Genomic DNA, 27,842 nt, shown 5'->3' on the forward strand with positions numbered 1-27,842 from the left:
CTTATTGATGAGACAGCAAGTGTGAGCGTATCCTCACTAAAGAAATGCTCTTTTATCGCTTTACTCTCTTCCACTCATCAACGGCGACGGCGCAGTTCACTTGGACTTTTGTCAAACTGAAAAAAGTTGATGGTGATCCTAAGGAATTGTGGATATAAATGCGTCCAAAACAACACACACACTTGCAAAACACTGGCGTATAATAGATCTTGACCGCAACTGGCCTTGGACTGGAGCGTGTGCCGGTGTGTGGCAAAACTCACAGTATAAAATTATAGGAAAATACTAAGCCCCGTACGGTGTGTGTATGTTGTGTGCGTGTGCAATTTGTAAATTTTTTCATCCGCGTGGAGAACGCATTGGAGCCCACACATTATTTGACTGTGCGAAGTGCGCGCGTGGCTATAGACAGATATAGCCGCCTAACCAACCCCAAATGCAACAACATCATCCACAACAATAACTACAGCACAGCATAGAAAGTCTTCATCCGGAACAGGTGAGTGTAAGAGCAGCAGCAGTGGCAGCAGTTCTGTCCGCTAGACAGGTTCAAAGCTCCGTTCTGGCTACGTCCATAATTTAATTCTCTCTTGATTATTTTTGCAATACATGCGATGCCGTTGCTCTTGGTCGAAAAATTTGGTTTAAATTTTTTTTTCCTATTCTGCCCTTGCCTTGTGTTCTATGGAAAAAAAAAAGAAGAAAAAGTGTTCGCGTCGCTGTCAACGTCGTTCTTTGTGCTCTCCCAAGTGGCTCATCGTCTCAGCTGTCATTTTATGTAGAGAGAGAGAGAGAGAATAAAAGAGAGCGACTGCGGTTGACGTCGACGTAGCTTCCCGCGCGCGGGAAATTTACAACTTTGTTCATTAATAACTCATCCAAATTTGCAATGATTTTTGCAGACTTTATCAAATTAGATTCTGTGTGCTTTCACCAATCGACGGCATACACTCAAGCATATGGTTTCATTTAGAAATACATTGCTGGAGGCCAGTAAACTTGGTGCCAAAAATGACAAAATTTGACGCGCGCAAAACAGCAAAGCTGCGGCGGTTTGTTTGGGTGTGTGCAGCGTTGCCATCGGTTCGTCAGATTGAATATGGGTAAAGTGTAAATGTAAACAGTAGGTGAAGTGACCTAAATACAAACATTTAGCGCAATTTTCGAATTTATTTCAATACATTTTAGTGACAAAAGTAGGTTTTTCATAAAAACTAGTATTTTTTCATGCATTATAATTGGCATTACTAGACTTTTGGCCGAATTAAAAAATGATTTCTATAGCTTGGAGTCAATTTGATTGGAATTAATGAATTCTGCTATTGGATCATTAAAAATATGTTAATTATAACATTGTTGTTTTCCTAAATGTCGTATCTTCCTTAGCCCAGGTGGCAGCTTTAACAGCTGTAGCGCGCGCAACGTCCGTTAAACGAGCGCCAGAAAACAGCTGTAGCTCACATACACATACACACACTTGTCACAAACTGCCTGCTTGTTGGCGGTTCACAAGGAGCGTCACTGGCTTCAGCTCCATTCAGTAAAATGCCAACAGGCTCCAGCATTGGCTGTTGCTGAGGGGCGTTGCGGGGGTCTGGCAGCTCCTGCAGGCGTTGAGCCACACGCATTCCCAGAAAATTGCCCCTGCCTGGCTGGCAATAATTTTTATTCGCGCGCCAGATGCGTGCTTTTGCCGCTCGCTCTCTTTCTCTCATTCTGTCTGTGTTTCGCTCTCTTTACTAAATGTCAGTTAGTCTACCAAAAAGAACAGCTACAACATGTAGCCGTGTGTTTGTTGCATTCTATTGGCGCTGGATGTGCTCTGGCTCGTTTGACTTGCACACACACACATATATATATACATATATTCATAGGAATATACTCAGCATGTGTATGACTGGCTGGTGACTCTCGATTCATTTTCTGACGTCGACGTCGAAATCGACGCCGACGCCGACGCTGACGCTTACTCGATTGTTCGTTCGCTCTTTGGGTTAGCTTCGAGCACTGTGCTTAGAACGATCACTGCTCAGCTGCTGCTGTTCGTGGCCGGCGTGTGAGACGACGTATATATAATAAAAAAAGTAAAAATATAGATTTTTTCATGTGCAAATAATTTATATATATTCTATTGCCAATTCTAAATCTTCTGGCGTTTAGTATTCAGAATATTGCAGGTAAAGGAATAAGTATAACAAGGCACCAAATGCTAACGGATTGGATGAGCAAAAATTTGATATATGTAAAAAATTACGCGTGTGACAAGTGTGAGATATAAGCGAATGCTGCGAATGTGTGCGAGTGTGTTAAGCGTGTGTGCGAGTGTGTCGTCGTGTCTTTGCATTTTTTGCTACAACTACAAGGTAGCAAGGCAGTCACACATTAAAATGAAGTATATATTCATTAGTTGGAGCTGATTGTCAAAAGTTCGTCGTATTATTTGCACGCTGGCCGTCGGCTCATTACTGACAACGGTAACAGTTACATTCTTGTTGGAAGATGTTAATGTTCATACGAACAAGCCGGTTGCCAATTGGAATAAGTCGCAGTTGGATGCCAATTAGGATTTAAGCGAGGTTGACTAAACTGTGAACTGCTGCATATTTTTGTTGTTGCTGTTGCATACCTATAGTGTTGGCCCAATTGGAAAAGGAATGGGAACGGGTAACTGCAGCATATTTTATAAGTTTTCAGCTCGTATTGGTTATCATCTAAAGGCTGGCCGCCACTTTCTAATCAGCTCGCATTTATACATATATTTCGTGATTGCACTTTTCGCGCCAATTGAATAGAATTTGGGCGGTAAAAAAATGCGCCAACTAAACGCCCAATTCGCGCCACTTCTCTTTTTCCACCAGCAATGACACACACATACACGAACTAACACATACATCTGCGCTCTCTGTCAGAGGGGAGTATGCTCATATATGAGTGTCGCGCTCTCTCTCGTGTGTCGGCTTCACGCATACTATGAAATGTGCTCTTCCGTTTTATTCCAATCAGAAAACCGAGCTGCTGCTGCTGCTGCCGCAGCGCGTCAACGCTGGCGCAGTTCTCTGCGTCCACTTTTTCTGTTACCATTCTCGGTATAACAACAACAACAAACAAACACTTTTTAGTACATGCGACGCCGCAGTCGGCGCAAGCAGAGCGCAACGCTTCGAAGCGCAGTGCGCTGTGTGCTGAGTGCTTTTGAGATATGCGCCGACGTGAAAAGTTCAAAGCAAAAGAAGAAAAAAAAAAAAAAAAAACACATCGAACCGAACCTTTTAAAAAAACTTGACGAAAACGAAGCAAGCGCACAAAGCGTAGAACCGAAAGAGTATCAGATGGAAAGAAAGAGCATAAGCAAGTGAACTATGTCAAAAGTGGCGCAAAATCTGTTGGTAGTACGTGGTCGGCTCCTAGACCGAAGAGAAGGGGCGGCCGTTCGGTCGGTCAGGTGACGATGTTGTTTGGGGGTCTAAGCCGCAATGTTGTTGCGATTGCGACGGCGGTAGCGGCAGCGACGGCGGCAGCGGCAGCGACGGCTTTGGGGTTCATTGATATTTATGTGAGCGTGTATGTGTGTGTGTGTGTGTCTAGCTGTCCGTGTTGTTGTTGTTGTTAATGTGCTTTAGCAGCTTTGTTGTATTATTTTGCTTTGGCTGGCTGTTTCAATTTACCTGTTACAATTTGTTCATTATTTTGCGACTTTCTTTTGGTTGGCTCTTGTTGTAGTTGTTTATTATTGCGCTCTTTTTGCATTTTGTTGTTGTTGCCTTTTTTGCCCGAAGCTTTTTTGCGTTTTGCTTTTATAATTTGCCGTTTTCTCAATGCTTTGCGTTGTGGTATTTTATTTTTATTTTTTGCAAAATACTTGTTTATTGTTTTTTTGTTTTCTTCATCTTGCATCTGTTGGAAGGGGGCTGGAGGGGATCTGCGCAAAACTGGCTATAGATGAAGATGAACATGACGAGGCATTGGTCATTGGGCAGGGGGCTCTGGTAGTTGTATCATCACCTTGTAATACACATGTTTTCATCGACGCTAAATTATCCGAATGAGAAAACTTAGATAACTTAGTTGGTGAAAAGATAATTCAAGAATTCAATCAAGAATTCGATGCTAAAAGTCACTTGAAGTGCACTCAGATATGCAAATTAATTTGAATTAAATGGAAATTCTTTTCAAATGAGATTTACAATTTTAAGCATTTTCATATCATTTTGAGGTCCTTTTGATGGTATTTGATTCAACACTTGCGCTAGATTGTTGCTCAAGTGATGCGGCATAAAATCAAACAACGAAATGTATCTTCACATATTAAACCCATTTATTATATTTTCAAATATCACCTGCTCAGATTTGGCCTAAAAGAAAATTCCAAGTAAAAATATTTCTCAATTATTTATAGAGTGAGAGAGAGAGAGAGAGAGAGAGAGAGAGCTGGAGAGAGGGAGATCTGGATATCGAGATGGAGATGGAAAGAGAGAGTCAGCCTACAAATAGGATCGTGACTATCTCATATAGGCTTATCGAAAGCATTTTTCATTGTCTGACGACGTTTTTTTTTTTTATACATATATATTTGTTGTCGCTGCAAATGTTGCAATGAACACGAAGCTGAGACGAAGCCCTAGCAGTGTGTGTGTTTACCAAGTGGGGATTGTGTTGTTGTTGTTGCTGAAAGGGCAGTCGAAAGCAGAAACAACAATGATAAACAGTTTCCAGTTATTCTCGTGCAAACAAACAAAAGGATCGCAGAGAGCGAGAGAGAGAGAGAGAAAGACGGAGAAGGAGAGAGCGAGCATATAGTCAGTCGGATATGTGGATATATAGTATGTGATGGCCACTTGAAGCAGTCGCATCCTTTTAAGCGACTGCTGCTAAATATAAACTAAATAATCAATTGAGCGCATCGTTGGGTCTGCGCCGTCGGCCTGGACCCTGGCCTAACGGCTACTTCAAGGCCGGCAATTCCAGGAACGGCTTCGCCCATTGAAGAACATATTTTTGTATTGGTTTTGTTGTTGTTGTTGTCGTTTTTGATTTTGATTTGGTCTTCTCGGTTACTTTCACACGCACCACTCGGCAGTCAATTGCTATAGATACATTTACATTAATAGATTCAGATACTTATGCAGATGCAGATATCGATACATTAGCAGAAAGAGATAAATTCAGTACAAATAGATACATTGCAGATACAGATACAGATACAGGTACAAATATAGATACAGATACAAATACTGATAGATACAGCTACAGATACATATACAGACAGATTCAAATACAGATACATTTACAGATACATTTACAGATACAGATACAGATACAGATACAGATACAGATACAGATACAGATACAGATACAGATACAGATACAGATACAGATACAGATACAGATACAGATACAGATACAGATACAGATACAGATACAGATACAGATACAGATACAGATACAGATACAGATACAGATACAGATACAGATGCAGATGCAGATACAGATACAGATACAGATACAGATACACATACAGATACAGATATAGATCAGGATACAGGATACAGATACAGATACAGATACAGATACAGATACAGATACAGATACAGATACAGATACAGATACAGATACAGATACAGATACAGTACAGATACAGATACAGATACAGATACAGATACAGATACAGATACAGATACAGATACAGATACAGATACAGATACAGATACAGATACAGATACAGATACAGATACAGATACAGATACAGATACAGATACAGATACAGATACAGATACAGATACAGATACAGATACAGATACAGATACAGATACAGATACAGATACAGATACAGATACAGATACAGATACAGATACAGATACAGATACAGATACAGATACAGATACAGATACAGATACAGATACAGATACAGATACAGATACAGATACAGATACAGATACAGATACAGATACAGATACAGATACAGATACAGATACAGATAGATACAGATACAGATACAGATACAGATACAGATACAGATACAGATACAGATACAGATACAGATACAGATACAGATACAGATATAGATATAGATATAGATATAGATATAGATATAGATATAGATATAGATATAGAATAGATATAGATATAGATATAGATATAGATATAGATATAGATATAGATATAGATATAGATATAGATATAGATATAGATATAGATATAGATATAGATATAGATATAGATATAGATATAGATATAGATATAGATATAGATATAGATATAGATATAGATATAGATATAGATATAGATATAGATATAGATATAGATATAGATATAGATATAGATATAGATATAGATATAGATATAGATATAGATATAGATATAGATATAGATATAGATATAGATATAGATATAGATATAGATATAGATATAGATATAGATATAGATATAGATATAGATATAGATATAGATATAGATATAGATATAGATATAGATCAGGATACAGATACAGATACAGATATAGATATAGATCAGGATACAGATACAGATACAGATACAGATACAGATACAGATACAGATACAGATACAGATACAGATACATATACATATACATATACATATACATATACATATACATATACATATACATATACAGTTACATATACAGATTTACTCACATTAATTGATATTTATTGGATACAAATACATACATATATGCATATGCTTTGCAGAGACATATGCAGATACAGGTACAGATGCTGAAGCAAATATAGATTCGTATTCAAATGTACATGCAGCTAAATACATAAATATATTTACTGATATAGATTCAGATACATACATATATATTTACAGATATAGATACATATGTATTACATGGCCACGCGTGCGCTGTGAGTAAATTGTCTGGACAGCTATTGTTTTTCTTAGTAATTGACATGGGCATATATCACAATAGCACCTGATGATCGCACTTCAGTAACAAAACTCGATTAGCGGATTATCTAATTATCACATCTCAAGAACACATCTGAATCTTAACAAGGTACAGGTTGGAGAGGGTTGAGAAGCACAGGGTCTTCAGTTAATGCGAAGCTCTAATGCGCTTTGAAAGCTCTTCTGGGATATAGGTCGATGTTGGGTATAAAACCTGTATAGTTGGACTAGCTAACTAAAATCTTGGACAGTTGAAATTGAAATTGGTGAAAAGTGTCCATATGAGAAGCGAATGGGTATACCGTATACGATTTGACCCACTGTGCAGCCACTTGGAGTTCCCACTAATTGCAGTAAGCGCACAGGCGACCACAAGGAGCGAACGCATTGGCTGGCATTGACAATCCAGACTATTCAGACAATTCGTGTTACAGATGCATATAATGCATACATGCATACAGTATACAATATATATTTTTGTATGTATATGTAGCAATATACTATATATGTGCGTAGTTATCTTGAGTATCTCAGGAATGTATCTTTTCTCCTTGTGCAAGCGCAGCCCAAAATGCATGCAACAGCGACAGCAACAACAACAACAACAACACGACAAACAACTCGCATATATACACATTTATATATATATACACATACACACTCATACACATTGGCATACACACCAAAAAGGACGCACAAAAAAAATAAATACAAAAAAAAAAATTGCAGTATGCAGACAGAAGAAGTAGACGGTAGACGCGTCTCGGAATTCGGCAAAGGGACCAGAGACCAGAGACCAGGGCCATGAGTCCAGGGTTCACAAACCAGGGACCTGTTTTTCTGTTTATCTCCCTCTCTATTTATCACTCTCTCTCTCTCACTCACTCACTCACTCTCTGTCCCTCGCTCGCTCTGGCGCTCTCTTAGCACATTTTGCGCATTTTTGTTTGCTTTTAACCTTAACTGGCAACTCGGGTTTTGAGTTTTTTTTTCATTTCCTTGTGGGAAATTGTGTGTTGCACAAATACACACACAAACTCGCATACTAGCTTACACACACACACACACACACTCACATTGATGTGTATTCACATTCAAACAAATATAAATATGAATAGTAGAACAACTACAACAAATTTTTTGCTTCCTCCTCGAAAAACAATTCCAGTTAAATCCGTTCGCGGCTCATTGTTGTTGTTGCTGTTGTTGCTGTTGACCTTGGCCTCCAGGTAAACAATTTACTCATGCAGCGTCTAATTAGGCCCTGGGAAGCTGCATAGCGCCTTTCATGTTCTACTCCTCCCAATTCCTTACGCTCTCTACCAACTACATAACTAAATATATTCATATATATCTATATTTGTATACCTGCCGCTGTAATAATTCTCGCTAAATCTCATCGAGTTCTTCAGCTCCCTTAACCAACAGCTTAATCTTCATTAGCTCTACGTTGTCCTAGTTGCAGGACTTATCCCAAATAGAGCTGAGTGTGTGGCCAGTTGACTGCCATTTGCAATTAGTAGGTCATTTATTAATGTTAGTCGCAGCGATTTATACTTAACTTGGGTTTCCGAGAAACTAAACAAGTTATTTATATTTATTAAGTGATCTACATGATCTTTTCAGAGATGGTCAACTCGATTACTGTTGATTAATAGACGTCATCAATTTTTGGAGAGTTGGTGGAATGATCACAAGACTTTATTATGTGACTAATTATTGTCTTAATGTGAGAGCTATAGAGATGTGTTATTATTATGTTAAAGACATGATCAAATGGAAGACATAACAGATAATGAAATTAAAGATCGTGGGAGATTGGCAGCATTATGTTTGTTGATATCTATAGGATATTTTATATGAATGATAGACCTACATAGTAATCGAAATTCCAAAAACTACAACTTATGCAAGCATTAGTAGTAAACTATATATATCCACTAAATTTTCTATAAGAAAATAAATATTTTTGCAGTTGAGTCTTTCATATCAGGGTTGGAATTTCCTCTAAAGTGAAAAAAGAAAAAACCTCTCCATAAAATGAGGAAAAGTAAAAGGCAGCAATTAATTAGTAGGCATATCCGCAATTAGTGTGAAAATGATGGTTCGAAGTCGGAAGAGAAAAGCAACAAAAAACCAAAAAATTATATTGTTTTGCAGAGGAAGAAGCAGTCAAGAAATAGGCAAAGAAATAAAAAAAAAAACCCTGGAAATGGGAAGCAAAAGGCGATGGGCGGCAAAAAGAAAAGGAACCAGGGCAGAAATGCGAACATGGAGAAAAGAAAGTCGTTAACTAAAAAAGCAGTAAAAATGGGGTAGTTATATCCTGGTTGAGGTGTCGTAAGTGAATGCCTAACAAAAGGGGCACATAAATCGTGGCAAAAATGACGCCAGGCCCATATGTCACGCAGCAGCAACAACTACAACAACGACAACAATGCTTAGGAAATGCCGAAACAGGAACCAACAGCAACAGTAGGAAGACAGGGAAACGCGACAGGATACGAATGCGCGGAGCAATTAGTGCAAAGGGGAAGTCAATTGAAGTTGCAACTACAACGAATTGAAAAGAAGTCGTGTCTATAAAAAGTAACTAAACTGGTAGTAAATTTTACTGTTTGACTATGGCATACCCTAGAAAAACAAATGTGTTTAGATTTGGGAAAACTAGGATTAGACTTTAATGTAATCGAAGTGATTCTTGTTCAATGGCTCTGAAATATTCAGGATTCGTATTATTATTAACCTTTGCGGGAATCTGCAATGGGGGAAAGGATTTTAAAGCGTAAATTTGAGATAATTGCTGTCTGAATGGTATGAATCATACAGAATTCAAAGTTGATATTGAAATGTTTCTACACACCAATCTTTATGGAATTACTTAAGGAAGATCAATAAGAATAGTTATAAGGGCAACATAGCCTATTTTAATATAGATATAGGGTATATGCTTTAACACGTGGAATCCTTTAGTAGAAACAGCAACAGCAGCAGTAAGCAGCCTGCATAACATTGGGCAGGCTTCAATATATGCAGCTAGGGGTGCCAACAACTATTCAACAGCTGCCACTGGGCCATTCACCTGCTTCGCCGCAGCAGCAGGCAAATAGCCACAACAACAGGTGCATTGATCTCTGCCATATTAGAGCTCGATATAATTACGCGTTATCGTACAGCGAAACAAAAGAAGAAAACCTCCACTAGAGACAACGTTTATGTGGACGTTGGCGCATGCGCCCCTGTTTGGCCAACACCTGACACGCCAGCAGGAAAACCCTGCGTCTGTCTATCTGTCCGGCCAGCATACTTAATCGAGACTCGTGGAAATTCTCTGTTGACGTTGATGATGATGATGATGACTAACCATTCCACTACCTGTCTAATCCAAGAGCCTTGTCGTTCCGTTTTGTAATTTGAATACCTTTCGACAAGGCACGTCCATTTTTACATCATCATAAAATCCATTCTCAATATTTATTTTGGTCTTTTGGCTAAAATGCGATATGGGAAAAATGGAGGAATTATTTCGATGCTTGAATTGTTTGTCTTAGTCTCTGTTTTTCGCCTTCGTAAATGCACGTAAACAAATTTGTTTTAGGTTTTCCCTATTCCTTATTTTTCTGTTTTTGACCAAACATTCACTTGGACCACATGCTGCGATAGTTGGATGAATGTCTCACATGTTGTCCATGTTGAGGAGGTCCTTGATGATTCCTAAGTCGTAAATTTTAATAGTTTGCTACATTTGATGTGCCTTTAAATGAATTGTTTATAGACTACATGTATTTTGCTTATATATTATTTTACTTAATTTTTTGTCTTTGTTTTTTCTTGTTTTTTATTGGTTTCAGTTCCTTTACTATAAGCCACACTTCAGTTTCTGCTTTTACGAGCAGCTCTACTTGAGTTAAAAATTAATTGATATTCAATTTATTACTTCAACGGCGTTTCAAAGCCGTACAATTATGGATCTATATGCCAATAGGTGAGTCTTTAATTTAATTTCGTTTTTGTTTATTTTCTTTGAAGAAAGATTTTTTCCTTTAGTTTTATTTAATATTATAATTAATTATTTTGTAAAATAATATAAATTAATTAATTTTTAATATTAAAAAAAAGTGTATTATGTAATTATTTTAATTGATAAAACATAAAAAACGTATTTTTTTATATTTTATTTTAAATAGTTGATATAGAAAATTATAAATATTTGTATACTTTTATTTTGTTAGTTTATTTAACTTGTTTTAATTTATGTATGTTTTTTATTTAACAATATAATTAGATTTATGTTATATATATCTTTATTATATACATATTTTTCAAATTAGCATACTGTTGTTTGATTTTGTTTTGTAAATTTAAATTTTAAGAAAAAAAAAAAAAAAATGATTATGAATATAATAGTATTCCTCTATCTTAACATGTGTTAAAGATCTCGGGTTAATTAAATTTTTCTCAAGTTTTTTTTTGCCCACTTCCTATACACATTAGCTGCAGCGATGTCGCCTAGACTTCCGTTTTTTTTCTCTCATCGAGGCAAACCAACCAATTAACACCCCACATAAAAACTTGAAAACAAAGAGAAATATCGAATATGTATTTAGGAATATATAGATATTTGTAATTTCTAACTGACTTCCTGTGGCGACAACGACAGGCACTTCCTCCTTGAGGCCCGGCTGCTAGAGACTATCCTGCTAGACCTAAGCCATGTTAACCTATTACATAGGCGACCCAATGATGTTTATCTAATAACATTTTCGTAATTATAAAGTGAGGGACCGAACGAACGTCTGGTTATGGCCGACTACCCGCAGTAGCCCCTAGCCAAGTGCGATAATCTAAAATGCATTTTCACTGCGCCAAAGGACGAGCAGCAGCTGTTGTAGGTGTTAAAAGAGAGTCACATTTTGATAACCAAGTGGCGCAACCGCTGCGCATTCCGCTACATGAATTTCATGAATTCCAGCACCCAAAAGTCCTGCGTGTGATTAGTAAATAATTGCGCGCGAAAAAGTCATTAGAAAAGTGTTTAAGGATCGACCAGGTGGGGGTTGACCGACTGACTGCCTGACTGACTGAATGACAGTCGGTCTCTATTCGTGTCACAATCATTGATAATGTTGTCATAGTCCACTCACGCACACGCACACGCACACATCTACAGCTTGTGGCTTTTTAGCTTTCGTTGCTCTACCAAATTAAGTGAGTTTGCATAGTTTGGCCGGCCCGAGTGCCACCCTCTTATAAGGCTAGCCAGCCGCCCTATGCTAACCCATCTAGTGGCCAGTGCGCGCTTCAATATAATTGCATAATTGCCCAGTCATTTGGAATTTTGTCAGTTGCGACCCTCGCAACTCCATTTCGATCCACTTAAGTGATAGTCCATTTTATGCACATCAAATTTGTGGTCAAACATGTGTGCGACATAATTATTGGTATGAATTGCGCAAAAACACAATAAAGAAAAACTGAAAAAAGAGAAAATATGTCACACGAAATAAACTATAACGGAATTCTCTTAATCATCTGCCCAATCAAGTATTAGGTATTTTTTGTGAGGTTATGTGCATGTGTGAAAAAGTGTTGCATACTTTTGAGGGTTGATTTGGGGGGGATTACGAATGTATATTAATTGTGATTTATATTATTTCAACATCATTTATGTTATTTTAGTTTTTTTTTAGGGAATATTTAAAATAACATTTTCATATCTTAGATTTTCTTAAAGCATAAAAAATTAATTTTTTTTTTATCTATTGAATGAAAACTATAATGTAATATTTAGATATGTTTTTGTATTACTAAAAAGCGTTTCTAGGATATTATCAATATTTATTATAAATTTTTGTTATTAATTTGATCATTTACCTATCTTTTTTTGAATGATCATGCGATTATTATCGATGTGAGATCAGTATGATAATTTAATCATATTGGATTTGATAATGAAAGATTTTCTATGATTTTTACAAAAACTCAATTGAAAATTTGAAGAAATGAGGAACGCAACGATTTTCAGACTACTACTTCCGACTACTATCTGAATTTTCGGAGGGTCTTACTTTCTGTCTCGTCAATCCCTGCCTTGGCAATCAATGTGCAATGCATATTTGAAATATGTATTTACCTAGGTCTTTGCATTGCTTTGCTTGTCATATTCAGTATGGCTTGGCCTCTCTCCCCCTCCAAGAACATTTGCCCATTCCAAAGTTTTGATTATGCGCTAAGATGCTACAGCTGCCGCTGTATTTTTGCCTACCTAGACCTTTCACACCCAGTCGAAAAAATCCAAATAGATGCCAACTCGAAATTTTTCCACGCTGTGCAAGATTGAGTGAACTTTCACCGCGAGCGAAGCTGACAAATTTCTTCTTCGATTTGAACCTTTAACCAACTACGAGCACCCTACTGACCCAACGCGTTGACAAAAAAAAAAAAAAAATTAGAAATGAAAAGAAAGGTAAAAGTGTTGTGTGTGCGGTCGACAGCACGTACGAGCCATTAGTCCTTAGACCTCTTTTTATTTAACTCCTTTCTCTCTCTATCTCTCTGTGGAAGTCTCTTTCGCGGCTATAACTCATTTCTAAGCGATTCCATTTCCTTGTAATTTACTACGTGATTACTTTTTCTTGTTCATTAAACCATTAAACGCGATCGATAAAGCGTGAGGGGAGAGCGAGGAGCGAGGAGCGAGCTGCGACATGCAAGAGGATGGAGCGCATCAAAACACAAGCCTTTTTTTGCCGATCCTTTTTGGACCACGAAAAAATGGCTTAGGATTCTGAATTGATGTGCAGCAGCCCTTTGCTTCCCTCTCTTCTCTATACTCTGACTGTGAGCATTGTGATTATTTGACAAAGATTGGAATGCCTTTGATCTGTATTATATTCATTTTGTTTTTTTGTTTTCACTTTTAGTAATCTATCTATATCCATATATATTAGACATAAATAACATAGATTATAGAAATTATCTAAACTGTGAAATGTGAAAATATATATATATATATATATATATATATATATATATATATATATATATATATATATATATATTTTTTTTTTTTTGCATTTATTATAATATAATTACTTTTTATAAATACTCCGATATACATATAATTTATTGCATTATTTTTTTTATATGTTTTTTTCCAACTCGATATTTCATAATAGTATAGTATAATAATTTTTGTTTTTTCTTTTTTTTTTAATTTTACTAGATATTTAAACGATTCAGATATATATGTATATTTAATTATATCAAAGGACCCAAATATTTTTAGGGTATTCAGGCATGCAGCAATCTCAACAGAATATTTCCTCTTCATATTTGTTAGATCTTTTTTTTTAATGAACCCCCTTTGGCAGATCTCAGTTGATTCGCAAGGTGAGCTGCTGCTCTTAAGGGTTAAACAAACGACTTCTCAAATTGCAAAAAGGCAGAAATTGAAAATATTCGCGCAACGAATTGCATGAAGTGCCGTTATCTTCAATCTTGAGATAAACATCTGCCAAGGAGCAGCAGCAGCAGCAGCAGCAGCAGCAGCAGGAGTACCATTTAATCGACAGAAAACAGTTACTTCCTCTTGCATTATGCATAATGTGCATGCAAATTTGCCAAAATTGCTTAATTTTCAAAAACGAAAGAAAATCAGTTTCGGAAAAAGGGTCGCTTGAGGCGTCGCTCTCAGCCTCTCGATTACAATTTCCCGGATGTTAAATATTCATGTTGCCAATGGGCGCCTGTCAAAATTTCAATGAATTTATGCTAGATAGAGAGACCCAGACCCAGACCCAGACCCCTATGTGCGCGTACTTGCTTTCTCTTCGCTATCTTTCTTTCTTTCTTTTGATTGAGTGGCATTGAATTTCCCCCGCAGCCATTTGCCAAAAATTTTCATCCATTTCATGTTTGCTTTCTACTTTTACATATATGGTTTACATTTTTTTTGCAGTGCCAACACAACCAGCAGCAGCAATGGGAAACAAGATCACGTTGTCACCCCCGCCAGCAGCAGCGGAGCAGCAACAACAACAGCAGCAGCAGCAGCACCCTCCACAGTCACAGCCTCAGACACTTCCACATCCACAGATAGTAAATTATGCTTACTATATAAGCAGCTAGCAGCAGTAACTAAAGCAGCAACAACAACAACAACATCAAAAACATGCATAAAAAGTATGGATCTATTTATTCCCGCATTGCGTCCAAGATCTTCTAATGTGTATGCAAAGTGTCCAAACGTTTTTGGCGCCGTTTGTAAACGCAAACGTAGCTCATTTCCCCCAGAGGTGAGTACAAGAGATAAGCTTTACTTCTTTACTTCTGTATAAATATTTATATAAACTAAAATATATGCATATGTATACACATATATACAGTGTGATATGAATATGAGTCTCGGTGCTTGTCAATTGCAAATCTTATCACGGAAATGCCTTGTCAATGACCTCAACGATCTTGAGCATGATCAGCTAAATGCTCTCTATACAAATGCACACTAACAAAATGACACTATGGTCACTATTTTTATTAATATTATAAATATATTTTCATCGCATTGTAATATAATGATTCTTAGTATTTCAATTTCATTTGAAATTTAATTGCTTTCATTTCATAATGAGCACGATTGTGCTATATGATTGCCCAGCTTTTTAGACAATCAGTAATTCCTTTTAATAATGTTAAATTTTACAATACAACGAATTTTAGCCTTAAAAATTTTCGTTATATATATTTAATAATTTTTTACTATTTTTTTTTTTAATTTTATTTTTTACTATCTTTTTTTTTTTTTTTTAAATATAAATACGGTTTTTTTTTATTTTTATATCGTTTTACTTAATGTATAGAATTTTTTATTTGTATATTCATTATCCATATGTGTTTTCAAGTTGATATTGCTTTTAATCTTATATACACGTTTTTTTATTTTTAATTATTGTTGCTTAACAAATATTTTTTTTATACATATATTTTTAATTCTAAATTTTTCATTTTGTTTATTATACATATATATTTTAAATTAGTATTTTGTTTAATTTGCATATTTTGTATACTTAATTTCATTTTATACCACTGTCCAATATTTATATGAATGAATGAATGAATGAATTAGCTTTATGATCATCATTTGATGATCTTGTCACTCTGGTGCTTTCTGTTTGTTTAGACTTTGATTTTTAGCATTAGGTCATAGATTTGCTAATATGTTTCAAACAGGAAATGCAAATACATTTTTTTATGGGAACAGCAATCTGGAATCAAAAATAATGAGTAATTTTATGACTAATTAAAAGAATTTCCTAGATTTTGATGAATGTTATATGTGTCAGCAATATCGATCGCATTTCTTTTAGTGATCTTCGGTATTGATAATATCTTTTTGCTGCTAGGTACTTTGGTACTTGATTATTTTCCTGCATTTCTTATTCCATTAAATTGTTGAAATTTGCATACAGATATCTATATATATATATATATATATATATATATATATAATGCGATGCTCATGCCCTCCATTTTGATCTTTCTGCTGCTTGATCTCTAGCCAAACAAGACGTTAGTCACGTACAAAACAACTCAGCTACTTGGCACTTACTTGGCTGCATCCTTGCGAAAGGCAAACACAATGCCCAAAAATAAATGCTACTTATGAAGGGCCTCATTAGGCTGCGTATATATGAGTTGATGTATATGTATAGACTTTCCCTTTCTCTCTCTCTCTCAGTTTCGCTCTGTGTGTGTCTTGGCTTCTGTGTTGACGTGCTGCGTTTTCAAGTAGCTGCAATCAAAGCCTGGCACAATGCACAGACAACGCGCTGTGCTGGGCAGCTGTGTTGATCCAAAGGATATTTGCGCGCTGTGCACTCTATATGTATATGTATTTGTTAAAATGAAAAAAAAAGAAGGAACTGACAGCCTGCAGTTGAAATGAGCTTGCAGAAAAAACAGAAAAGAAAAATGTGTTATCAAGCGCCTTGGGTTGCGTATTTTGTTTTCGCAATTCGAGCACGCTCTACCCTCGGCTCACGTTTGATATGGGCTGCAAAACAAATGTCACTTACTACTACTGCTGGACTAAGTGAGAATTCCAATGCTCCTTGCAATATGTTGAGCATATGCACAGAAGGACAAAGAACAGCCGTGAGGTTGAAAGTTGGAAGTTGAGAATGTTGCGCATGCGCGAGTGCGCGAGTGAGTCGCACACCTTGAGTCAGACCCAACTTGGGGTGGGTTTCTTCTGTACGTGTGTGTGCGTGTGTGCGCGACAGGACCTCGATAAGTCAAGGCCCTAGCCAAGCTGGAATGTCCGTTAAGAAGTTTGTTCAAAAAATAGTTATAGGTTTTGGTTCGTCTCTCTCTATGTTATGTCGTGCGTGAAGACCATCAACTAGATCAAGACGGGATGCGCCGCTTAACCACAACAAGAACGAAGCCGTTTGGGGTTGTACTTCCATATCCTTTACCTTTCACACACACTATCTAATTATATATTCATCGAGACGACATTTGGCTGTTGTTTGAGAAATGGTTGCATCATACCGGTCCCAAGCAGTCGGCATTTGGGACAGGCCCGTCAGGCCCGACCATATCCTTGTATGCAAATGTCCTTACTTGTCCTGCTGCTCATTAGATTTCCGTTAAAGTTTTATGCAAATCATTAAGATATGGCACAAGGAGGGATCAGGCGCAGGCGCAGGGGCAGGGGCAGGAGCAGAAGCAGGAGCTACTGCTGCTCTGCAGTCTGTCATCTGTTTATGGGACGTTATGGTTCAGGGTTTCGTTTTCTCTCTTCTCCTTTACTTTTTTTTTTTTTTTTTTTTTGAAATATTATACAATATTTGTTTTTAGCTCGCGCAAAAGGATAAGAATTATGGTATTATTTTACCAATTTGTCAGTGTAATGCAAACCCCTTTCTTGTCCATGATATGTGCAGAGATTTTACTTTGTTTTCTTTTTCTTTCTGTTGTTTTTTTTTTGGTTAGCGTGAAATCGACATTGTTTTTTCTTTGCTTTTTCGAGGGAATTGTGATCACAGGGGCTTTTCATGGTATCTCGCTGCGGGTCCTTGGACACAATCAAGTGCTGGCAGGATCTTGTCTTGTGCTTGATTTCTGTCAAGTCAGGCGAAAACATAAACTTGATTTTCACTTCGATTCTTTCCCAGGGCATCGCAACATGGGCCAGACAAGCAGAAATAATGATTGTAATTTGACATGTTTTCCTTTGGCTTTTCCTTTATTTTGTGTCTTGTTTTTTTTTTTTTTTTATAATTGTAATTGTAAGAGGATTGCATTTAGCTTGAGAAGCTCAACTCGGAAAGGGGGAGCTGCCGATAAAAATGTAATGAAGTAGAAGATGTAAGGCAGAGAATGTGATTGAGATCATTTATTTATCTATGATATATGCATATTTTTTACCTACTAATTTTCTTAAGATTGCTCGCTTTAGAATCTGGGAAAATACTAGTTATTATAATATTAAAATTTTTAAAATAGTTGGTTCATTTCTAATAATATTCTAAATTGTCTTTATAGAATTCCCCGTTTATTTTATAGTTGGCAGTATAAATAGATATGTGCATGTATATATTTATGTATGTACATTTATATACATAAAATCAAAGTTTTGAGCTCTTCTAAGAATACTGTCTGCCTTCATGTAGCAGCTGTCATATTTTTATATAGCCCTTTGATTTAGCTATGATATCGTTTATCTAATCTGCTGCTCATGCTTGGAATGGACTTGGAACCATGACAAGCAATACAACGAATACGTGTATCGCAAAAAAAAAAAAAATATTATATTACTATATATACTATAATACTGTTTTATTATATATCTAAATATAGCATATACTATTCAAACTTAGCCGTCACCCTAAAAGATCAGTTGACTACTCTAATGTTAGCAAACGTAATTTTATATATTTACATTATTCCGATTGCATTATCTTTGGTCTTGGACAACTAATTTGTCTTGGTTTCTGCTTCTCCTGTTTCTTACTGACTTTCTGATTCTATCATTAGCAGATTTGGACTCATGTTTCATCTTTGATTCTCCCCTCTCCCTATTAAATCTCATATCATTTATTCAAAATTAAGTTTCCAACTTTTCTATTCATTAAAAATTTGCGTAACTACCGCAACAATTGCGGCTGCAGGACCTTTGCTTAATCCATTTTGTCATGCAGTCTTTAGACCAATTGCATGATTAATTACAGGACACTTCACTTTCTCTCACTCTCTCTCTCTCTCTCTCGGACATTAAGAGTGTCATAATGAAGTTCTACGATGATAAATTTCGTGCAAGTCATGCGGACAACCGCGAAAAACTAGCTATGACATCCATTTAACCCCTTTCTCCGTTTATTCGCTGCTGACTGACCAGGGGTCAGTTTTTCGTATCATTGCCACGAAATATGAGTGTTTGTTATTGTGTGTCCGTCCGGCTGTCCTTTGGGATAGCTGCGGCATGTTTACACAATCATTTATAAAGCTGCTATACAGTCCGAGCTGAAGTTTGGCACAATTTGACAGGCTTTTGGGCTAATTTAGAATCATTTAACTGAGAGGAGCGGGCCAGCGATTTGTCATTTTAGTGTGTTGGCTGACTGATTGAAATGTCGGACTGTGGACGATAGACTGCATGATGACAGACTTATTGGTTGACTTACATCAGGAATTTCTAAGAGGCAGCCCGTAACTGATTGATAGACTGACTAACATATTGATATGGAAGCCCCGACTTATATAGATAGATAGTATGAGTGACAGAAATAATAAATGAGATAATATATAAATTAATTAAAACAAGATACGATATTATATAGAGCAGATAAAGTGCTAGGTAGATAAAGTAGTTAACTAGAGTTTTTAAACAAACATTGATAGAGTAGTTAAAGTAGCTAAATAGATCCGATAGATAGAGTGGATCGATAGACCAATAAATATTTATCGAGTATGTAGATAAATCAATAAGATATAGGGGATATATATGGGTTGTAGACCGATTAGATAGATAATATATTAATATGCTTATAGACCTAACAACTGATATGGTTAATATAGCTAATTTAACTAATAGGCAAAAGTAATTCATAACAACGGCTGGAAATACCAAACATTTCGCAAATCAAATGCGAAAGAATAGTTGAAGAAATTAAAGGTAGCCCAAATTACAGCTAGTCAAATAACAATTTCTAAGCTATACACAGTTTAGCTCATGCCACTCGAGCAGCTCAGCAGCTGCCCATTGCAACATATTAACAATTATCGAATGAAGAAAAGAAAATGAAGAAGAAGAAGAAAATGTTATGAAAGAAACTTGTGCAGGGGGGCAACGAAGCAATACAACAACAAAAATGAAACTACAGAGAGGACAATGCCTACTACACACATACATATAAACACACACACATATACATACATATTCAACAATAAAAGTTACACCTGGACCCACGCCAAGGTAAGAGGCGACGCCTGCGTCGCAACGAAAAAAAAAGGAAAGGTGTTTCGGTATTTACAAGCGAGCGCACGAAAGATTACGGAACAGGACTCAGGACTCGAGGCTCGAGGCTCGGCACTGAGGACTTTTAAGGGTCCGCATACAATGCACAACTGCGTCTGCTGAATGCCAATGGATGCTGAAATCTTGGCTAGATTTTGACATTTGACAATTTTGTGTTTGATGTCAATTGCATCATCTGCTGCCGCTGCTGCTGTTGCTGCGACTGCGGCTGTGGCTGTGGACGTCCAGTTGTTATTTCGAGTTCTTGTTTTGGGTGCACTCAGTGGGCTGCATAGAACTTTCAAGCACAACTACTTCAGAGCAGCAGCAGCAGCAGCTGCAACTGAAATGGGAAATGCCTATACATATAAATATATGTATATATATATATATATATTTATGTATGCATATTTGCTGTTAGTAAATCTTGAGGCAGCTTTTGCTGTGGGTTTTGGGTAGCAGGGGGGAGGCCAATACAGTTTAACCCTTGTTAAACTTGAGCACAACCCCTTTTTCCACAAGACCTTCAACGCGAGCACTTTACAGTTCACTAAATATCACAAACAGGCAGTCCAGACAGTCAGACAGTCAGTCAGCCATAGTCGTAGGATCAATGCAATCTTTTTGCCTTCAAAAGTTCACACACAGTCGAGAAATATTTATTATATTTGATCTTTATTTGTCAAAGAAGTGAAGCAAAAGAGGGACTGGGTGTAACAGACTGTCCAATGCTTTGGCAAGTTTATCTGAAATATGATATATTGATATGTTTTGCTTAAGCTTATGACAACATAATACAAATTAATGCAAGCTAATTGTAAATTAATTATAAGAGATGTTTTGGGAGAAAATACCTGATTATTTTCTTTTCCATATTCACAAGCTTTCCTTTCCTTCACAAAACCAATATGCCCGTTCTTGTCAATTCTCTAGCGAGTATTAAAAACGCTTGACCAGAACGACAGATGTTCCTTTGTCTGTAAGACGGAACGCAGACTTCCAGTGCAGTGGCTTGGTCCAGCGTGCACATTTCTTATGCCATTGCACGCTTTGATTTTAATTACGTCAAGACCCTAGGAACTAGCCAAAGCATGACATGCGTCCATTTGGCATTCGACATTGGGCATTCGGCATTCGGCATTCGGCATGAGGGTTGTTGCATTTTATGTTAGAGAAGTAAGAAATTAAATTTGTCATGCGCCCTGGACCCATTTCCTGCTCAGCTCATTATTTCGCCCTCCTCTCGGTCTATGTCTCTGTCTCGATCTCTGTCTTGTCTTTAGTGTTTCCCCTGTGGCTCCGCTTCTTCGTTTTGGCAAACCTACTCAAACAATTAAATGTGTCACATAAATATCGTAAACAATTTTGTTTTCCCTTCAACTTATTTCCTTACAAATGATGTGAAAAATCTAAAATTATAGGAAAATTTTTATGTTAAGCTTTTATGAGGTGTCAGATTGGGGTAGAGCTCTGATATTTGATGAGGCTTGTTTAGGAATTTGTAGAGATTTCGTTTCTGATGATAGGGGTATTTGTTAAGCTACTTTCGTTATGCCAGAGCGGAAGTATTAGCTTGACAGAGTTTCAGAACTTGTTCTTCAATGATAAGAATGAGTAAAAGGACTTTGTATAAAATAGAAAGAACTATTTAAAACTTTATGAAACATGAGAATATTTAAAGAACTTTTTTATTTTTAATTATCGTTACGAAAGTTTGATTTTAAAAAGATTCCTATAGGGCAAAGACTTGCACATATTTTAGAAATTTAAAGAAAATGTCGATCAGCGAAGAAAATCTATAAAGTAAAAGTGGAATAGAATTTCTTTTAATTATTTCAAATTATAAAAGGTTCTTCTTTTTTTTCTTTTACAATTTAAATTGATAAGAAAAAGTAAAGTAAATTGATAAGAAAAAAAATATATTATTTCACTTGATGAAGATCACAAAGGCAAAGTCAGTAACATTTTTACTCAACCTTAAACCAAATCAGTCAAAATTTCTGTTGCTCTTAAAGCCAACTTCCTTTCCATTTCCATTTCGGATCTCAGCCACATTGTTCTAGTTTTTCTTTTGGCTCAAGTCTCTGTGCGGATCCTTGGCTGATCTTCGCCTTGAGCTGTGGTTCGCTGCCATTAGTCTAGCCCTAGATTTTTTTTTGTTGGCTTTAGCAACGCCTCACACAAGTTCAAAAGATAATTTATGATGGAGACAGATTGAAAGACATTTGCTAAGAGTGCAGCTTGCGTGTCTCGAGCCAAAAACAAGGCTGGCGATAATACGGTAGTAGGTAGAGATTCTGCGTTTGCGCTGTCTACCTGAGAAGAAGTTGACAAAAATTTTTAATTGTAAAAAGGATCAACGGCAGCAGCAGCCGTCACAGGGATTTTGGGCTGATAAACACCCAGACGTAAACGCAAAATGCAATGCAAAAACAACAACACGACGAAGAGACGACGAACGTCTCAAGAAACAGAAACTAGGAGCAGAACTAGAGTGAGTGAGTGAGAAAGAGAAAGAGCGGTTGAGAGACATAGAAAGACACAGAGTTAGGGTGAAAAGGTAGTACAAGATAAGGCAAGAGCAAACGATCTAATGCGAGTGCAAGAGAGCGCGAGCGAGAGATCAGTTGTCGATCCTGTTTGCAACCCCTATTATTAACCGTTGCAATGTTTGCTCGTGCAGGATAACGAAGTAGCGGACGATTCGGGCAGCGGGCAGCGGGCAAACGGGGATCGGCGATCTGGAACGAGCCTCGATCAGCTCAGTTGCACAGCGCAAGTCAACGCGTTTGGTACACTACGAAGCGCAGAGCGGTTGAAAAAAAAAAAACGTTGTTATATACATACATACAATACCTCAAGCCATACTAAGCAGAGGAGACTGAAAACGAGTGCAAGAAACTAATTTAAGAACCGGATTTTGCAAGAGATCGCGATAAAGAAACAAAAAAATAAAAATAAAATTAAATTAAAAGGAAATAAAAATTAAATACAATGTTTTAAGTGCCCAAGAAACACTTGACAACTGAAACCAAAGAAACTTAACGCAAACCAACCAAATAAAATTATTTATAATTACAATAAAAAAGCAAAAGTGCAATACACAAGAAATTCTTTCGCTCGTTGACTCTCTCGCGCCGTCTCCCTCTCTCACACATCAAACTCTCCCACGATTTGGAACACAAAATATCTATATATCCTTTGGCATTGTGCGGGTGTTCCTTTTGTAGACAACAGCTAGGATTAAAGACGGACAGGCGTGCCCACATAAATTTCACAATTATTTTGTGCTGGATCCTTTTGTGGCTGGCACACTGTCTGCAAATTAATTCGAGACACGTTTATATGCTTGTGCGTGTGAGCCGTGATCCTTGATCTTTGATCCTTGTTGATCCCTGTTTCGGTTATAAGTTCTACAAAATTGTTGTTAATGTTATTATGAAGTTGGAACAGAAGCGCAAATTCATTGAAATGGTAAATAATTGAAATCAATATATGTTTGAGAATATATTTATATATAATTTGGAATATTTTTATATATAAATATATTTATATTTTGAGTTTAAAGTTTTATTGTCAAAAGTTTCACTAAAAATTGATAATTATTTTTAGCCAAAGCTTTATGCTATTTTAATAGATTAAAATAAATTTTTTTAAATATATATATGTTACATATATTTTTTTTTTTTATATATATATCATATTATTTTTGCTAATAACTAATATTTTTGTATTCATATATATATTTATTTATGTAGACAATTTATTTATTGGACTCTTGCACAATTTGTTTTTGATTAAATATTTAATTTTTTAATATACATTATTCTTTATACATATATATTTTATTATAATTTCAAAAATTTGTTTATTCGTATTTTTTCTTTTTTTTTTTTAATATTATTATATATTAGTTTGTTTTATTTATTAGTATTATATTAACATTTTATTTTTGTTAATTTTTTTGGATTAATTTTATTATTATATTTTTAAAATTCAGTATTTATTAAAAATAGTTTTATATTTCTATATATATATATATGCATTTTTATTTATTTAGTTTAATAATTTTTTTTATATATATTTACATCTATTTTTGTTATTTCTGTTATTCAACTAATTTTTATTTCTTGCAGGATACTGAACTTGGCTGCGAGCCGCCATCGGCCAAGCGCCAACAGCGTTTAGCTGACGCTGACGGTGGCGCTGACGATGACGCTGACCTTGGCATTGACGTTGGCGAGCCTTATAGAAGGAATCGAAATAGACAAAAGTCTTCGGTGTCCTCCACGGCGGACACATGGCCAGCGGGGTTGGCGACAACTCGCATACCCTATTTGCCCGTAGAGCAGCCGGCGTCACACAGTCCGCTGCCCGATAGCCCAGACAGTCCGCCCAGTCCGGATCGCGGTGCCAAACAGCAGCCGGTGGTAGTGCGCTATGCAAGCGTAGAGGCAGAATATGCTGCCCTTCTGAATGAGGTGCTGGATGATAGCGACGACGAGGAGCCAGAGGAGCCAGAGGACGAGGAAGACGTTGAGGATGATGATGACGAAATTGAGCAAATCAATTCATCAAGCTCATCGCCCGCCTCCTCCACGGCCACCGGCTGCAGTCTGAATGGCGAACGGACGCCAGCGACACAACAGCTGCCGACGACGACGCAGCATCCCAGCGATGTGAGCAGCAGCAGTAGTCGCAAGGATGCATTGAGGAAATTAAATGCACTCGAAGATTCGAATGCCTTTTCCAGCGTCAATTGTCTGTCGCCCGCTGCTGAGATACCGACTCGTCAGTGTCCATTGCCTGCGCTGTCCTGGGCCAATGCGTCGGAGGTGTGGAAACGCATGTGCCAGCGAGATGAGCAGGATTCACATTTGCGCAGCAGCAGCATGCTGGAGCATCATCCCGGGCTGCAGCCACGCATGCGTGCCATCCTGCTCGACTGGCTGATCGAGGTGTGCGAGGTGTACAAGCTGCACCGTGAGACCTTCTATCTGGCCGTCGATTATCTGGATCGGTATTTGCATGTCGCACGGCAGGTGCAAAAGACCCATCTGCAGCTATTCGGCATCACCTGTCTGTTTGTCGCTGCCAAGGTTGAGGAAATCTATCCGCCCAAAATAAGTGAATTCGCCTATGTCACGGACGGCGCCTGCACCGAGCGCGACATATTGCAGCACGAGAAGCTGCTGCTGCAGACAATCAACTGGGACATTTGCCCCATCACAGCAACCGCCTGGCTGGGCGTCTATATGCAGCTGAATGTGAGCAATCGCACGCCAGCTTCCTTTGCGCAGATCGGCAGGCAGGCGAGAGCGGAGGCAGCAGGGGCGAGAGCGGGAGCTGCAGCGGCAGCTGATTCCGATGATGCCTTCATCTATCCACAGTTTTCGGCCTATGAGTTCGTTCAAACCTCACAGCTGCTCGATCTGTGCACCCTCGACGTGGGCATGGCCAATTATCCATATTCAATATTGGCCGCAGCGGCCATGAGTCATACATTCAATCGGTAAGTTTTAACAGTATGATTGAATTTTCAATCAGATCTCTTTAAGGTCTTCATCCATCTAGTTTCATATACTAAATTCCATACTCTCTCTCGCTTTCCCTCTTTAGTGAAACGGCTTTGCGCAGCTCTGGCCTCGATTGGCAAGCGGTTCAGCCGTGCGCGCGTTGGATGGAGCCCTTCTTCCATGTCATATCGAAGCGAGCGCCTTACCTGCAGCTGAATGAGCAGAACGAGCAGGTGACAAATAAGTTCGGTGTAGCGCACATTTGCCCCAACATTGTGACCGACGATTCGCACATAATACAAACGCACACAACCACAATGGATATGTATGTAAGTATCTGGGAAATTCAATCAAAATAAACATGATATATGAATGATTATCTACATAATTGTGAACTGCATGCTAATATTAAATCTTGTTTATTTTGTAGGATGAATTGTTGATGGCTCAGAATGCATTGCATGCAATGCGCGCTCGCACTCAGGCCTCGCCGGCGACGGCGTTGCGAGCACCCGAAAGTCTGTTAACGCCGCCAGCCTCTAGTCACAAGCCGGACCTGGATAACAATGAGGATGAGGACGAGGAGCAGCAGCAGCAGCAGCAGCATGTGATGGCAGTAGCCAGCAGCAGCAGCGGCAGCACTAGCCACAGCCGCAGCAGTTCTTCCTCGAGTCGAGCGCCGCTTCAGCCTGTCAAGAATCCTGCGTGTCCTGGCAGCAGCGGCGCTTAAGCTCTGCTTCTTTGTTGTCCTCCTGCTCACCCTTCTCTCTCTCTGTCTTGCGCACTTTGTAAACCCGCCCTCACAGATTTTAAGCTTAAGTGTTTCTAATATACATATATATATATATCTAACAACAAAAAATGAGCATATCTATTATAAATTATTAAAAATTAAGCACAAAGGTTAATAAGTTGCTTACAAAAGTGCACAAAAAAATTAAAGAAATAATCAAGTAAAAAGGTTAAAATGTTAAATATTTAAATGAAATTTTGCTTTTGTTTTTAAATTTTAGCTTAAATATATATTTAAAAAAATTCAAAATAAATATAAATATATTAAAACTAACCCTTATTTATACTAAGTAAAAAGCTGCTTAGAAAACATACGGAAATATTTAAAAAAAGTAAAACAATTATTATTTTGATTATGAAAAAAAAAAATTAAATAAGTAATCAATATATAGTTAACTGTATTTATGTAATATTATAAAAAAAAGAGGAAGCAAGTCAAAATATGAATTCAACTTTAGCTTAAAAATGTTTGTTAAAAATTTTTTTTTTCGCTCAACTTCAAGCTGAGATCCAATGTAATTTATTTATAAACTTCTGAATGACATATATGAATATAGACTAGGCTCAGCTATGACAAAAATGTACAGCAAACACACTCACACACATACACATTCATATATTCATGGCGTGAGGTATTAACAAAACTAAACAATATTATAGCCTGCAAATCTATATAAATTGGACTAAAACACTAAAATTAGCAAATTAAGTTGAGGATCATTCAATAAAACTAACAAATGACAATTGCTTTTAGAGGGCATTCATATACATATATACTAACACTATACACATACACAAAACATAACTAAGCTGACTCGAATATATTTATATATGAAAAGATATATAATTGGCAAACATAATTGAATTCTTATATATATATAATTATATATTTTTAGACTGCCATAATTTGCTAAGCAAATCAATACTGTATATATAACCCCCATATATAACTATATATATATATATCAACTAATCAATTAAAAATAATATATTACATAATATTATGTAAATGTAAAACTTTATGGCAAAAAAATAATAAAAATAAATAAAAAGTAACATAGTAAAAAAATCAATGAAAACTTAAGTTAAGCTTAAATTAC

The 27,842-nt window shown here is 36.9% G+C and overlaps 1 protein-coding gene and 1 long non-coding RNA gene across 4 annotated transcripts; one reads left to right on the forward strand and one right to left on the reverse strand.

The window, feature by feature from the left end:
- Positions 1-37: 37 nt before the first annotated feature.
- CycE (cyclin E) lies at positions 38-27,016 on the forward strand. 3 transcript variants are annotated; one of them, XM_018004840.2, is made up of 6 exons: positions 38-499; positions 10,764-10,897; positions 14,873-15,209; positions 24,571-25,946; positions 26,054-26,279; positions 26,381-27,016. In XM_018004840.2, exons 2-6 carry the CDS (start codon positions 10,878-10,880, stop codon positions 26,678-26,680), a joined length of 2,259 nt encoding a protein of 752 aa, XP_017860329.1. In that variant the 5' UTR covers positions 38-499; positions 10,764-10,877; the 3' UTR covers positions 26,681-27,016. The 3 variants fall into 3 exon arrangements, with proteins under 3 accessions (XP_017860329.1, XP_017860330.1, XP_017860334.1); XM_018004841.2 differs by lacking the exon at positions 38-499 and adding an exon at positions 1,996-2,177; XM_018004845.2 differs by lacking the exons at positions 38-499; positions 10,764-10,897; positions 14,873-15,209 and adding an exon at positions 22,753-23,908.
- Positions 21,093-22,485, reverse strand: LOC149269802 (uncharacterized). The gene is made up of 2 exons (XR_016269318.1): positions 21,289-22,485; positions 21,093-21,180 (listed from the first exon to the last, which is right to left on the reverse strand). It is a non-coding gene; the product is annotated as an uncharacterized LOC149269802 (long non-coding RNA).
- Positions 27,017-27,842: the final 826 nt, after the last annotated feature.

The sequence above is a fragment of the Drosophila arizonae genome, chromosome 3 (assembly GCF_054131065.1).
Source record: "Drosophila arizonae isolate 15081-1271.41 chromosome 3, UAZ_ARI_1.0, whole genome shotgun sequence".
NCBI lineage: Eukaryota > Metazoa > Arthropoda > Insecta > Diptera > Drosophilidae > Drosophila > Drosophila arizonae.